The sequence below is a fragment of the Nycticebus coucang genome, chromosome 11 (assembly GCF_027406575.1).
Source record: "Nycticebus coucang isolate mNycCou1 chromosome 11, mNycCou1.pri, whole genome shotgun sequence".
Taxonomy (NCBI): domain Eukaryota; kingdom Metazoa; phylum Chordata; class Mammalia; order Primates; family Lorisidae; genus Nycticebus; species Nycticebus coucang.
In genome coordinates, this window is record NC_069790.1 from 123,951,242 (window position 1) to 123,964,306 (window position 13,065).

Consider the following 13,065-nt stretch of genomic DNA (forward strand, 5'->3'; position numbering starts at 1 on the left):
GACTGTATTCAGAGACGGGGCTTCCAAGAGGTAATTACATTACAATGAGGTCATGTGGGTGGGCTCTAATCCAACATGACCAGAGACCTTGTGACGAGAGGAGATGAGGACAGAGACACACACAGAGGGACGACCACGGGAGGACACAGGGAGAAGACACAGGACAAACCCACACCTTGGTTTCAGACGAATGTCCAGGACTGGGAGAAAGAAGATTTCTGTTGCTTAAGCTACCCTGGTCTGTGGACTTTGTTGCGGCAGTCCTAGCAATGTAATACAAGAACCTGACAGATATTTAAGGATTAATTAGGATTATATATGTAAACAGCTCAGTATCATTCCTAAAGCATTGACTAGGCTAATATTTTTAAATGTTCAGGTATTTCAAAGCAGCATAGCATGGTGGGTTGGGCTCTGGACTGTCCAAGTTTGAGGCCTGGTGTGACCACTTACCTGAACCACCCTGGGTTTGATATTAAATTCTCTAAATGGCAAGTTCCTCATTTCTTTTTTTTTTTTGTAGAGACAGAGTCTCACTGTACCACCCTCGGGTAGAGTGCCGTGGCGTCACACGGCTCACAGCAACCTCTAACTCTTGGGCTTACACGATTCTCTTGCCTCAGCCTCCCGAGCAGCTGGGACTACAGGCGGCCGCCACAACGCCCGGCTATTTTTCTATTGCAGTTTGGCCGGGGCTGGGTTTGAACCTGCCACCCTCGGCATATGGGGCCGGCGCCCTACTCACTGAGCCACAGGCGCCGCGCTAGTTCCTCATATCTTAAAAGGGGGAAATAACCATGGCTGCCTCAGAGTTGCTGGGTTGTGAGGTCAGGTCTTGGCCATCCAGCACTTTTTGGGTAGTAGGTGGCTGTTTTAATTGCTGCTGTAACTGGGGGCGGGCGGGATTCGGTGTCCTCCTGGCTAAGTGCGTCTGTTGTTGACTCAGTACCCAGTGCACACCTCTTCTCTGAGGGCCCTGGGAATGGCAGGAGGGTGCCCTCCTTCCTCTGCCGACACCCCTGCCCCTACTACAGTCACCCTGAACTTTATTTTTTTGCTGGGGACTTTTTTTTTATTATTTCGGATTAATACGAGGGTACGGGAGGTTACAATGCTTGAATTTGTTAGGTAGAGTCCCTGTTGTAGTTGGGCCCCACCCAGGAGGTGTGCCGTGTACACTCACATTGTGCCCGTCAGGTGGAGCACCTGAACTCTTCTGAGTCCTGTTCTCTGAGGTCTGTAGTTACTGAAAACTATAATATGTATGGTGCGGCTTTCTAGAATTTTATCTGTAAATTTACTTCTTATCTTTTGGTCTGCACAGCCTTTGGGGGTAACATGTCCTATACCTGCCAGTTGTTAACCTTTTCTCTGACCACAGAGAGTTTTAGATGATCAGGTAGAAGAGATCTTAATTGTAATCTCCAGTGGAAAAGGTCTTGTACTGGTGGTAATACAGCAACACCTTTAGCTTGAGAAGATAAACTTAAGTACAAAGTTTGTTCTCTAGCAGGATACACATTCATTTTAAAATATGAACAAAAGGCAGTACTTTTTTTTTTTTTTACTGTGGTAAGAACACTTAATATGCGATCTCTCCTCTTAACAGGTTTTTAAGTGTACACACGGCCTCATTATCTGTATGCACAGCGCTGCTGCTCAGAGCTCCAGAACTTACTTATCTCGCATAATTGAGAGTTTATGCCTGTTAATTAGCAACTCCCCATTTCCCCTCCCGCCAGCCCCTGGCAAGCACCATTCCATCCTTTGGTTCCGGGAGTCTGACGACCTTCGATGCCTCGTGGAAGTGGCCTGTGCAGTATCCGTCTTTCTGTGCCTGGTCTGTTCGACTCAGCCTAAGTTCCTCCAGGTATACCCATGTTATTGCAAATGGCAGGGGTTTTTTTGTTTGTTTGTTTTTTGCCCTTTTGCTTTTAAAAGCCAAGTCAAGTATGCAAACAAGTGGAAAGCCAGAAGCCTGGCGTCAGAACATTCCACGGGAAGGCTTTGGGTGGCTCAGCCTGGCCTGGATCTCTACCAGTGATTCCCAGACTTTCCCACCTGAGGGCTCCTGATTTGGGGGCTAAGGAGTGAGGGTGTGGCAGCCTGGGGTGGGGTCTGGTGATCTGAGCCCAGCAGGGTGTTTCTTTGAAGGCTCATTTATAATCTTGCAAAGATCCACAAACTTTGAATTATATCCATATTCACTTTAGGTATAAAATAATATTTTAAGCTCTCGAATGAGAAGGAAAATGCAATGTGTCTGAAAGTGTCACAGCATCCCTTGTTGTAGATCATGGGCTTAGGCCTCTGTGCAAGGGACAGGTCTTAGCTCCCTTCAGTCTCTGCCTTCCCTTCTGCTGTCATTCCTTGGGTGTCACTCCTGGGTAGTGTCCATGGCTTCCTCAGGTTATCAATGACTCCTTCCTGAGATGGTGACAGAGGAGAGTTCCAGCTCTGACCACCTCTGAGGCTCGGGTTTCAGAGGACTTTTTGAAGACAACAATTCTGAGAGCCTGGGCGACTCAGAGCTGAAATGGGGAGGTTATATTTTGAGGCAAGGTCCTCCAGAGGCCAACTATATTTTAGGCGTGTCAGGGGACAGTGACCACTCACCTTGCCACCCAGCCCTTCTGTCCATGACAGGCTTGCATAGCAGCCTCACAGTGGCTGCTGGGTCAGGCATGTGACCAAGGTGGCACTTTCCACAGAGGAGCCCGTAACTGTCAGGAGACTCCCTGAGAGCTGGCCAGCACTTGTGTGTCCTGGCACACCTGCTCCTGCCAACACTGATAAGAACTGAGGTTCCCAGTATGCCAGTAGGAAGGCTAGGGAGATGAGTGAGACAGGAGTGGACACCTGGCTGCCCTGTGACAAGGGTTTTGCAGGGGGTTTCTTTCTTGTACTTTTGGCCAAACCATGCAAGCCACCAGCCATCTGGAATCAGTGCCAAATAAATAGACCAGAATTAAGTGCAGGCTGTGATGAAGGCAGGCAGCCACCCGCCATGATTGGGATTCATCTGTCAACTCCAGAGAAGGACACAAAGCCTTGGATTTTATAAAATGATGCTGGGGGTGGGGGGTGGGCACTAGAAAGTCTCCTAAACCCCTCCTGTATAGAGACATATCTAATTCTCCTCTTGTCTCTGAGGAAGTGCCCTGGGCATTACAGGGGTTCAGAGACCCTGGACTGAAGGAGCGCACCATTGGGTGCGATGATCAGTGCCCTGCATATAGCTGGCCACGTCCTCCCAGGTCAGGAAATCCCTGTGACCCAGGGCCAGTGCCTGCAGTAGGGTCTCCAGCATGGGCAGAGGGCTTGGTCACTGCTTGCAGGAAGGCCACCACATAGTCCCACTGGCAAACAGCTAGCTAGTTAGGAGCCTTTTGGAGAGCTCAGCCCTGGCCTCCTCAGCACCCCCAGCCATGTGCACGTGGGTGCCGTGCCGGAGCCAGGAAGGGCAGTCTGGTCAGTGCAAGGTGGAGCCTAAGGCCTCAGATCAGGCCATCTCTGGTCCTGCTTCCTCCCTCACCTCAGGGCACAGCTGGAGCCCCTGTATTTCCAGAAGGTCATTCATCATACAAGCTGGGGGTTTGGGGGGGTTGTTTTCCTCCTGTATTTATTTTAAAGGACCAATTCATGGGAAGTCCTGGTTGATTTTCTTAGAGAAATACAGATTCTTTGGCTCTAAAGATGGAACATGAGTTTTCTGAATTTTAAGGCAATTAAAGGCCAAGATTTCAACAACCAGTGTCCCTGCAAAACCCAAGGGGTAAGCAGAAAAGACGCTTGCCCTGGCACCCACACACCACCTTCCTTCTGAAAGGCAGCAGCCACTTTGCAGCAGGAAAAAACAAAGAGCATCCCTCCAGGACCACCCTGTGCCCCCGCCCAGTTGGGAGCGGCGGGAACGATCTGGTTCAGCCACCTGGGCCCGGCGGCGGGACGCGTGAGGATGCGGTGACAAGGTCCCTGGGCCGCGGACGTCCTAGCGCTGCCCTCCCGCGTGGCCCCCGGCCCGGCCCAGCCCCGCGGAGCTCGGCCCGAGCATGCGCCGTGAGGCGGGCGGCCGGCGGGGAGGTGGCGCCGGCGCTCGGTCCCCTTCCCGCACCCAGCCGCGGGCTGCAGGTTGCTAAGCAGTTATCATTGTTTCTGTGGCGATTGCAGAGGCTGTCGCGAATTAGAAGAAGCCCCGCCAAGCAGCAGCATCTTCCCTCTTCGGATCCTCTGGCTGCTCTTTTGCTTTGCAAGAGCGAATTGGGCTGGTCCGCCCGCTATCCCTCCCCCACTCCCCAAATAGCCTTGTGATCTCTGAAGTATGGACTGAAATCACGCTGCTCGGACCTCTCCGCGGACCCGCGTGCCTCCCAGCGCCCGGTCGGCTCCAGGCGGCGGCGGCGGCGAGCGCCCTGGACAGACATGACCACGGCCAAGGAGCCCGGCGCCTCGGGGAAATCGGCCCAGCAGCAGGAGCAGGTACCGCAGCTTTGGGGTCCCTATGAGCGCGCGTCTGCGGGTGCACTTCGCGAAATGGTTCTGTGTCTGTCGATGCCTGTAGTCCCCCAAGCCACCCAGCTGGGAGTTCACCCCGAGCGCTGTCCCTGTGCTGTGGGGACTGTCGTGCGCCCCCGCCCTGCTCCTGTCACCGAGCCCCGGCTGGTCGGTGCAGGCGCAGGGCGCATCTGGAGGGGCGCAAACTTGATGGGAAGCACCTTTGGACAAAGGCCTCTCTCTTCAGAGCTGCCTAATTTAATGCCTCAGGGGTGAAGGTTCTCAACTAGTACTTGGTAATTTGGGGAAGGGAGGAGAAGGGGTGTAGCAGAAAGCAAAAATAGATCCTACCGTTCTTCTGACCCAACGGCAGGACTTTGCTTTTTCTTCTCAGCTGTGTTTAAAGGACGTTTCCTTCCACATCCGGTGTCCCTTTCCCTCAAGTGTTTTTGGAAGGTATGAACAGATCTGCTGCTCCAAACTCTCCAGGCTGGAGGGCGCATAGGGGGACCCGGCCCGGGAGGGGCCGGTTTCAGGGGCGGCCAAGACTGCGAAGGTCCGCGTGGGTCCCCGTGGTGCAGGGTGGCCGCCCTGTCCACACCGCCCTCAGAGGCTGGGCTGAGGGGCGGGCAGGGGCATCAGCAAGCCGTGTTTCCCCAATGTGTCCACGTGCAGTTCCCTTCTTAGAACGTCTTGAGGGTTCTTGGCTTTTAATCACTGCTCAGTTCACCTCAGGCAGATCATTAAAATAGATCCTGGGAGATACCTGGAGGTTGGCAAGGCAGTTTGCTCAAGCTTGGTGAGTCAACAGCATGTGCTGATGTCCCCTGTGTACCTCAGGGTTGCTGGTTGATGTCATTTGCTAGGACTGGGGCGAGGAAAGACCTCCATTGAGTTCAGGAAAGCAAAGGTCCTCTTGGGGACATCGTGTGACAGACTCCAACCGTTTGCTATTCGGAGACATACGTGAAGATAACTTTGGGTTTATATTTAGCACAAGCTCCATTTGGGAGGTCATTTTGCCAAAGCTCAATTTTTAATTAAAAAAGGGACCATCTTATTAGCCTGATCACCATATCATTATTGTCGTTATCATCTGAAGGATTTAAATACAGTTTTTTATTTCTTCTGGGAAGAAGATTTTATAAGCATGAGTATCTAAAAATCTTACATTCCGTGTGAGAGCTCGTATAAGGTTTCCTGCTTATTATAGCTTGACAGGTTCAAAACAGACATGTCAATCCCTCTTCCTCTTAAAAATATTCAACAGAATATTCACTCAATAAATATTTCCACCCTAAATCAGCATCTCATAACTAACTGGGTTTCCTTTTATTACCTTTCTTCCCCCTCACTAGGTATGAAATAAACGGGGCTGGCCTTACAGGCTGGCCTTGAAGTCCGTCTCAGGTAGTATTTCTGACCATGGGACAGAAGTGATAATTATGAAAAGAGCATGTTGCTATTTATAGGTCTATACTCAAGGATTGGGAGTCAAAAGCCTAATCCGTGTTATGTAAAAGAAGTTCCCTGGTTCCTGTATAATTTCATAGTTTTATTCTTCTTATTTTGTCAGAAACCTCGAATGTCAGGAAAATGGAGATGGTTAATTAGAGAGTGGGCTTGGGGAGCTGTGTGACCTCTTGATTTGAGGTTACACCTTTCGATCACTAGAAATCCCCTATCCTTGAACCTGCTTAATCTGACATAAGACTGAAGACCAGCAGCTGTGGCTGCAGAGGGCAGGTGGGACCCTCAGAAGCAGCTGACCTCACTGCAGCTGGACAGTCCTTTTTCCTCCATTTTCAGAGAAGCATCATCTTGACCATGAAAACTTCACAAAGTCAAGGCTGAGATAAGAGAAGCCAAATGGGATGGCGGCCGAAGATCTCGCATTTAAAATATTTATACCTCTAGGAGGCCTTGGCTGAGATCTTTGTAAACTGCTCAGAACACAAAGCAGTAAATAAAATACTACGGTAAAATTTCTAAAGACTGTTTTTATTTCCCCATGATATATACTTTTAAAAAGACATTAAAACTATGTTATGTGATTGGACTATAGAGCTCATAATGAGTTCTCCAGTGGTTTTTTCTTTTTGTTTGTTTGATTTGTTTTGTTTTTTGTCCTTGCTGTTGATGAAACTTCAGGGGACAGCTCTGTGCCCAGGGTGAGAAGAATTTGTAGAGAGGCAAGGAAAGAGGAATGTGTTCCCTTTATTTGAGAGGGCAAGGAGGATTATTGGTTGGCATGGAGGTGGTGTGGGGGTCATGTTATTGAACTAACTTAATGCCTGCCTTCTGATCCACCACGAATTGCTTCTTATGAGAACCCTGATATCATGAGACAGTAATCTAAGGATGGTCTCTAACACCTGCAATACTCTAGAAATTATTTGGTTACTACAACGGACTATCCCTCACTTCTTTGCAGGCTCACAGAAGGATGGCAGTTCCTTTACCAGCTTTGGCAGTTGAGAGGCAGGGGTGTGTGTGGGATTGCTGGAAAGGACTTGTGTATGTCAGGGATAACTGTGAATTAGTAAACAAAAATGATGTTACCTATTAAGTAGTTACCTATTAAGATGTTACCTACAAGTGATGTTACCTATTAAGCAGAGATTTCTGGGTTTGTTCCTAATGTAATAAACATTACACCCTAAACATAGATGAGTACTCAAAGAGTTTTGGAGGACTTTTTTTAGTTGTTTTTTTAAGGTCTATGGTATAAATATGTCAGCAAAAAAGGGTGAATTGACTTACAAAAAAACATTTCTCTTTCTCTTTGGAGATGCTAAAGCTTGTTTTTAAATGAAGTCTTATCAGCCCAGAGATGGTAAAAAACAAATACATCTTTCAGTATGACTGAATTGAATTCATCCTTTGGCTCTGGAGCCAATCAGATGATGCTGAGGCTCTGCGGTCAAAGCTAGACTGGCTTTGTCTGTACCCAGCTTTCCCTGCACACAGAGTGGAGCTGAATGAGAGAACTGGAAAAGGTGAGGCTGGTGGGGGTTAAATTCAGAGCATTCTCACGAGCAAACTAAACCTTCCTGGGAGAACCACATTAAGGGATTTTTTTACCCTTAAAGTACAAGTTTACTTTAATACATACTCTCTTCACTTCAAATGATTTGAAATTGGAAAGCAGTAATTTGCAATCCTGTTGAGTAAGAGAAGGCAGAAAGGTGAGTTCCTTCTGCCTCCACTGAGTCATGACACATTTTTGCTCAAATATTAAGCAGAGATGAGCTTTTAGTAGCATATTCTGTATATGTGTATGCACACGTCTGTGCACATATACCAACACAAACACACACGCATGAGCATGTGTACACACACACCCCTTGCATGTCACAAAACTACAGAGTTAGAAGGGACTGCACAAGTGCACCCCAAATCCTTGTTCACCCTCTTGTGCTCAGGAATCTCACAAATATGTAAGAATATACCTTTCCTTAAAAAGATCTCTAAAAAAGCTGCTTCTTACATGAAAAATCTCTAGTATTCTATTGGTTAACTTGGATCATTTGCAGTATGTTCAACTTCACTAATATCTTTAACTTCCTTAGACCCCAAAATCAGTTATTTTGATCATACCTTTTGTATGTGACAAATATGTTTTGTGGTGTCTCTGTTTTCTGTAAGCTGCGTAAGTCCTAACATAAACCTCCAGATGTGTCTATTCTCCTATTAAACTACTGCACCCCAGACCTACTGTTGAGTGATAAGTTAAATTATTTGTCTCAATAGTATTTTATAAATAATGAATTCAGTAGACTGGACATTGAAACCCACATAGCTTAGAATTCAGAGAGAAGTTATAGGGCCTTGGGGAGGGACACACAGCACGTGATTCCAGAGCAGAACTTCTGGTGTTCTCGTCAGTGTTCCTGGAATTCCATCTTGTTGCTTCTGGCGGTCATGAAATTAGTACTGAAAGAGAGGATCTGGCTTTGACTATTAAGAGAGTTAAATTGTTTGCATAACCATGTTAAGGGAAAATCGTCAATCTGCATTTAGGTAAATGTGTTATTAGGGGGGAAACAAGTATATAGAAATCCAGAAAACTAAGATTCCGTATTGGTAGGTGCAAACATAACATTACTGATGAGTCCTCATAGGAGAGGTGGTCCTTTCATGCTTCAAAAAAGGGGACATTGGATATAGCAACTGTACTTATGTAAATTAAATTCCTTTCTGCTCATGGTCTAAATTATCTAAGACTTTCTAGATAAAAGGAAACGTGAAGGAACTGGGTGGAGAATAGGAAACCCCAGGTTTTAAGGATTGCATAGAAATGTGTCTAGGACTTCCAGAGCAAAGAGAAAGAGGATAGATTATACATTGATGCAAAAGTGCTGATGTGTGAGGGATTTGAGGGGAGAACTGGGAAGTTGTAGGTATTCCGGAGAGAGCACACCCAGAACAAGAAACCCTAGTGGGTCTGGAGGGGAGGGCTTAGAGCTGTGGAACCCAGTCCCCTGGCTGCAGTTGGGTACCTGTCCGGGCCTGTTAGGAGCCATGCCACACAGCATCACCACCTGTTTCATCCACCGGCACCCTTCCCAGTACGTGGAAAAATTGTCTTCCATGAAACATGTCTCTCCATGGTTCCATAAAGGTTGGGGACTACTGGTGAGAGGAGCAGCCTGAGGTTTCTGGTATGTGCCATCCTCACAGAGGGGAACTGGGCCTGGCCAGCAGAGGGAACTCATGCTGAGGAAGCCTCTCGTGAGCTCTGCTCCTGGGATCTCAGGCAGGCCCCAGCCTTCTGGGATCCATGTCACATTATCTACTCTAAACGCTGACCAGCAAGTGTCACTGAGTACACTAAGCGAAAAACCCACACAGTCTGGACGGAGGCGGGGACAAAAAGTCCCCAGATTGGCTGCTAGTGCAGCCCAACTCAAGTCAATGGGAACAGTTTGCTTTTCTTTCTGCAAAAATGCTGTGTGTTTTATTGTTTTCTTCTGACATTGCATTGAACTTAAAAGTGTCCCTCACATTCTATACTGTTGTCACCAGGGAAGGCTTAGCCACGACCTTCAGGTGCTCCTCCGAGAAGGCCTGGGCACCTGGGGAGCTGAGAGTGCTCAGTGAACCTGCAGGGGCAGCTCAGCCCCAGTGCGCATGCGGAAGCGATGTCGCCGCTGCCCCTACAGGAAGGATAGTCCCCCTGCTTCCGCCGCCTCGGAGTTGTGGCCTTGTTATCTTTCATGGAAATGAACCACGCCTGTGTTAGGCACCGACAGATCGGAGTTTGCGGTAGACACCATCCACCCTCTCTCTGAGAAAGGGCAGGGCGCGTCTGTTGGTGGGCAGCGCTAAGAATTGAGAACGAGAATGTAATTTAGGATAAATTACATTAATTTATCTATAAGCTCTGAGAGATTAGTGCTGGCTTGATGTCCTTACTTGAGAAAGATCAGAGAGGTAAAGGTTGTATAGTCTTAGTTCAGATCTCATTTGGAAAAACAAACTAAACTCAGATGGTTTTATTTCAGGTTTTATGGTTGGTGCATTTGCAGCCTTAGAGCGTGGGAGGGGCCCTGGGGCCCCGTGGGGCGGAAGGTGCGCGTCCACCTGTGCGCGTTGACGCAGACGCGCTGCCGGCCTGTGCGCGTTGACGCAGATGCGCTGCTGGCCTGTGCGCGTTGACGCAGACGCGCTGCCGGCCTGCGCACGTCCACCTGTGCGCGTTGACGCAGACGCGCTGTCAGCCTGCAGGCCTCCCGACACAGTCTGCGGTTCTTAAAGTGTGGAAATACCGAGTGGGGCAGAGGTCTGGCCACACACTGCCGGTGAGGTGATGAAACCCAGCAACTTTACTCCGAGGCCTCTTCCTCCCTCCATCTCCTGCCGCGGCCCACGGCCCACATAGGCCTTTAATCTCCACTGGCGCCTGTGACGTGCCATCGTTTGCTCATACTTGACTCTTTCTATCAAGACTGTCACCGCACTATTCCACCTGGGCCTTGTTAATTGACTGAGACGAATCCAATCATTAAGAAATTGTATGGGATGTGCTTACGTATTCCTCTCCTGAGAGCATGGATAATCTTCACGGTAGCCATTGGTGATGAAACCAAATGGAATTATTAATGGCTGGACTTTCAGGTACGAAGTTATGGCTGAGCTAATGGGCGAAAAAAATATAGTCACCTTATGAATGAAAAATTTAGTGGAGATCACAGTGAGGATGATCTTGCTTGGCATCCCTGAAATCACTGCTAGGCTGTGTACCTCACGTAAGTACCTATTTATTCTGTGATTGTATTAAAGCCTGGTCTTACAGGCAAACTACAAATATTATAACAAGTCTTGTTGCTGCTTTCTACTTCAAAGTCTAGGAGAACTTTATGGCAATAGAGTTGAAATTTTCAGCAATTCCTTCTTAGTAAAGTTGTCATAATCACAGGTGTCGAGTCAGTGTTGTGGGTCTACTTTGATGGTGGTGCCTATCAGATTTTTAAGGCACAGCCAGGTCCTCAATGTAGCCCTCTGCCAGTGGTTTCCTGGAGCATAATACTAATATGATTAGTATCATATCATAATGGTCATCCAATTTTCAGTGGCAATTTGTATATTATTCCCTTACTAGCATCTGATCAGTCTTTTAAGAGATTTAACTACCCTGCCAGAAGTCAAGAAAATCTGCTTTCCCCAACATGAAGCAGCATGAGACTCCCAGCACCACCTCAAGCTGCTAAGTTATCAGTTTGGCACTCAGGCTTCTAAAAGTAGCTGTGTGTGTGCCTGTGAGCTGGAAGGTGGGACACAGACCAAAGAGTGCCCACGCAAATTGGCTGATTAAAATGGGAAAACTGTAGCGGGTGGTAGTGGAGCAGCTCTTTCAAAAGCTTGAAAAGGTCAAAGTTTCTCTTCTGACGTGCTCCTGTGATTTCTCCTGAAGGTAATGGGAGCTCTTTCTCTTGAAGGTTGGTCCAACCCTTTGAATAGCTTATCCATGGCAAGTGTATCATTGCAGCCCCCAGGTTCAGAGTAGATCCCTGTACCTTTCTCTTTTAGAAATTATAATAATATGTAGCAGAGATGGCTTTGAACAGTAGTGATATATGTTTTTAAATTAATGAAAGAATTTTACTTCTTTATTTTCAAGTGGAAAATATTTGAATATTTGAAATTGTTATAGCATTCACTGTGGGAATTCTTAAGAGTGTATCTCAAATCAGGTCCCTGACTAGGAGAGGAAAGTAAACATTTTTAATTTGAGTAGCTGCCTAATATCCCATCCACTCATGAGACAGATGTTGGATCAGAGGAAGATTTTAGTCTTGATAAAGAGGCAACACAACGAGAGCTTGAGGAGAGGAGAGGGCAAGTGAGGAGAGGGCAGGAGGGTGCCCAGCCGTGTTGCCTGGACCGAAGGGGCAGCCAGGGGTCTGTGGGGAGGCAGAATGTGTCTTCAGGGCACGTGGTGACAGGGAACAGAAACTGGGGGTGATGCTGTGAAAGTGTTTTGAAGCCAGGGTGGCATAGGAACCATGCAGTGGGCAGCAGCAGAGGATTCGGGAAGTACAAGAAGAGAGGGAAGAAACCGGGACTGGACGTGACAGGTGCTCGCGGGGCAGAACAGGTATTTGTGAAACGGGTGAAACTGGAGGAGTGATTTGGATGTGGGGATTTGTTTTGTGAGTATAGTCATTTAACCTAGTCATGTCTGGCTAGATGAAAATAGCACATTGGAAGCTTCTGGCCTACGAAGAGCAAAAAGGATTCGTGACCTCAGGAATAAATTCAAGTTTACATAGAAGCAAGGAGGTATTTTAAGACACTGTAGCACGTACATGTCTGAATGTACATCTATCTGTCTGTCTGTCTTTGTAGTATTTCTTTGGAATATCCTGCAAAAGAAATATGGTAGAACCACCCAAGGGACTGTAACAAACTGGTCAACATACAGAAGTGGTCAACATAAGGAACTAGGCCTGCTGTACTGATACACATAGGTGGTGCATGTCTGGTCTGTGAAAATTGGGTGAACTTAAGGAGGTGGTCAGTGTAGGGAGGTGGTCAGCTACAGAGGGCCTACTGTATTTTGAAGAGTCAAGACAATTAGAATTTCAGGCTCTGATTTCGATAAGCCAAATAAACACCCCATTCCTCTAACTCCAAGACATATAGTGCATAGTTCAAGAAGATATTGATTCAGAATGAATCACAAATCATGAATGCTCGCAGACTCCCTTAAAACAGTCACGTACCAATGGGGGTGGTAGGTAGGGTCTGTTTTCACACATCCCTGACAACCCCCTATTGGTTTGTGACTGTTATTAATGCATTTCATCAATTCTACCTGCTGGCGGCAAGGGTTGGGGCAGGGAGGATTTGACCTCTGCCTCACCCTCTTTAGCGGGAGTTGGAAAACAGCTCTGCTGTGTCTGGGATGCCCCCACTTCTGGCCAGCTGAGGGACCTCAGGCAAATCAGGACTAATTTTGCGTCTATAAAATGGGGGTAATGCCCATCATACTGTTGCTGTGAACACAAAAGAAAATATTGATTAAGCACAGAGTACTGTTCTTGGCATGGAGATTTCAAACTACTG

General features: G+C 47.5%; 1 protein-coding gene across 5 annotated transcripts in view; it reads left to right on the plus strand.

Moving 5' to 3' along the window:
* DPP6 (dipeptidyl peptidase like 6) overlaps positions 1-13,065 on the plus strand; it is a 910,604-nt gene that overhangs the window by 378,820 nt on the left and 518,719 nt on the right. Inside the window, exon 1 of one of the 5 annotated variants that reach the window (XM_053608765.1) lies at positions 4,075-4,479. The exons of the other annotated variants lie outside the window; for them this stretch is intronic. Within the exon in view, the coding sequence (XP_053464740.1) occupies positions 4,423-4,479 (57 nt within the window). The 5' untranslated portion in view covers positions 4,075-4,422. Of the gene's footprint in view, positions 1-4,074; positions 4,480-13,065 lie in introns of those variants that run through there. 5 annotated transcript variants of the gene reach the window in all.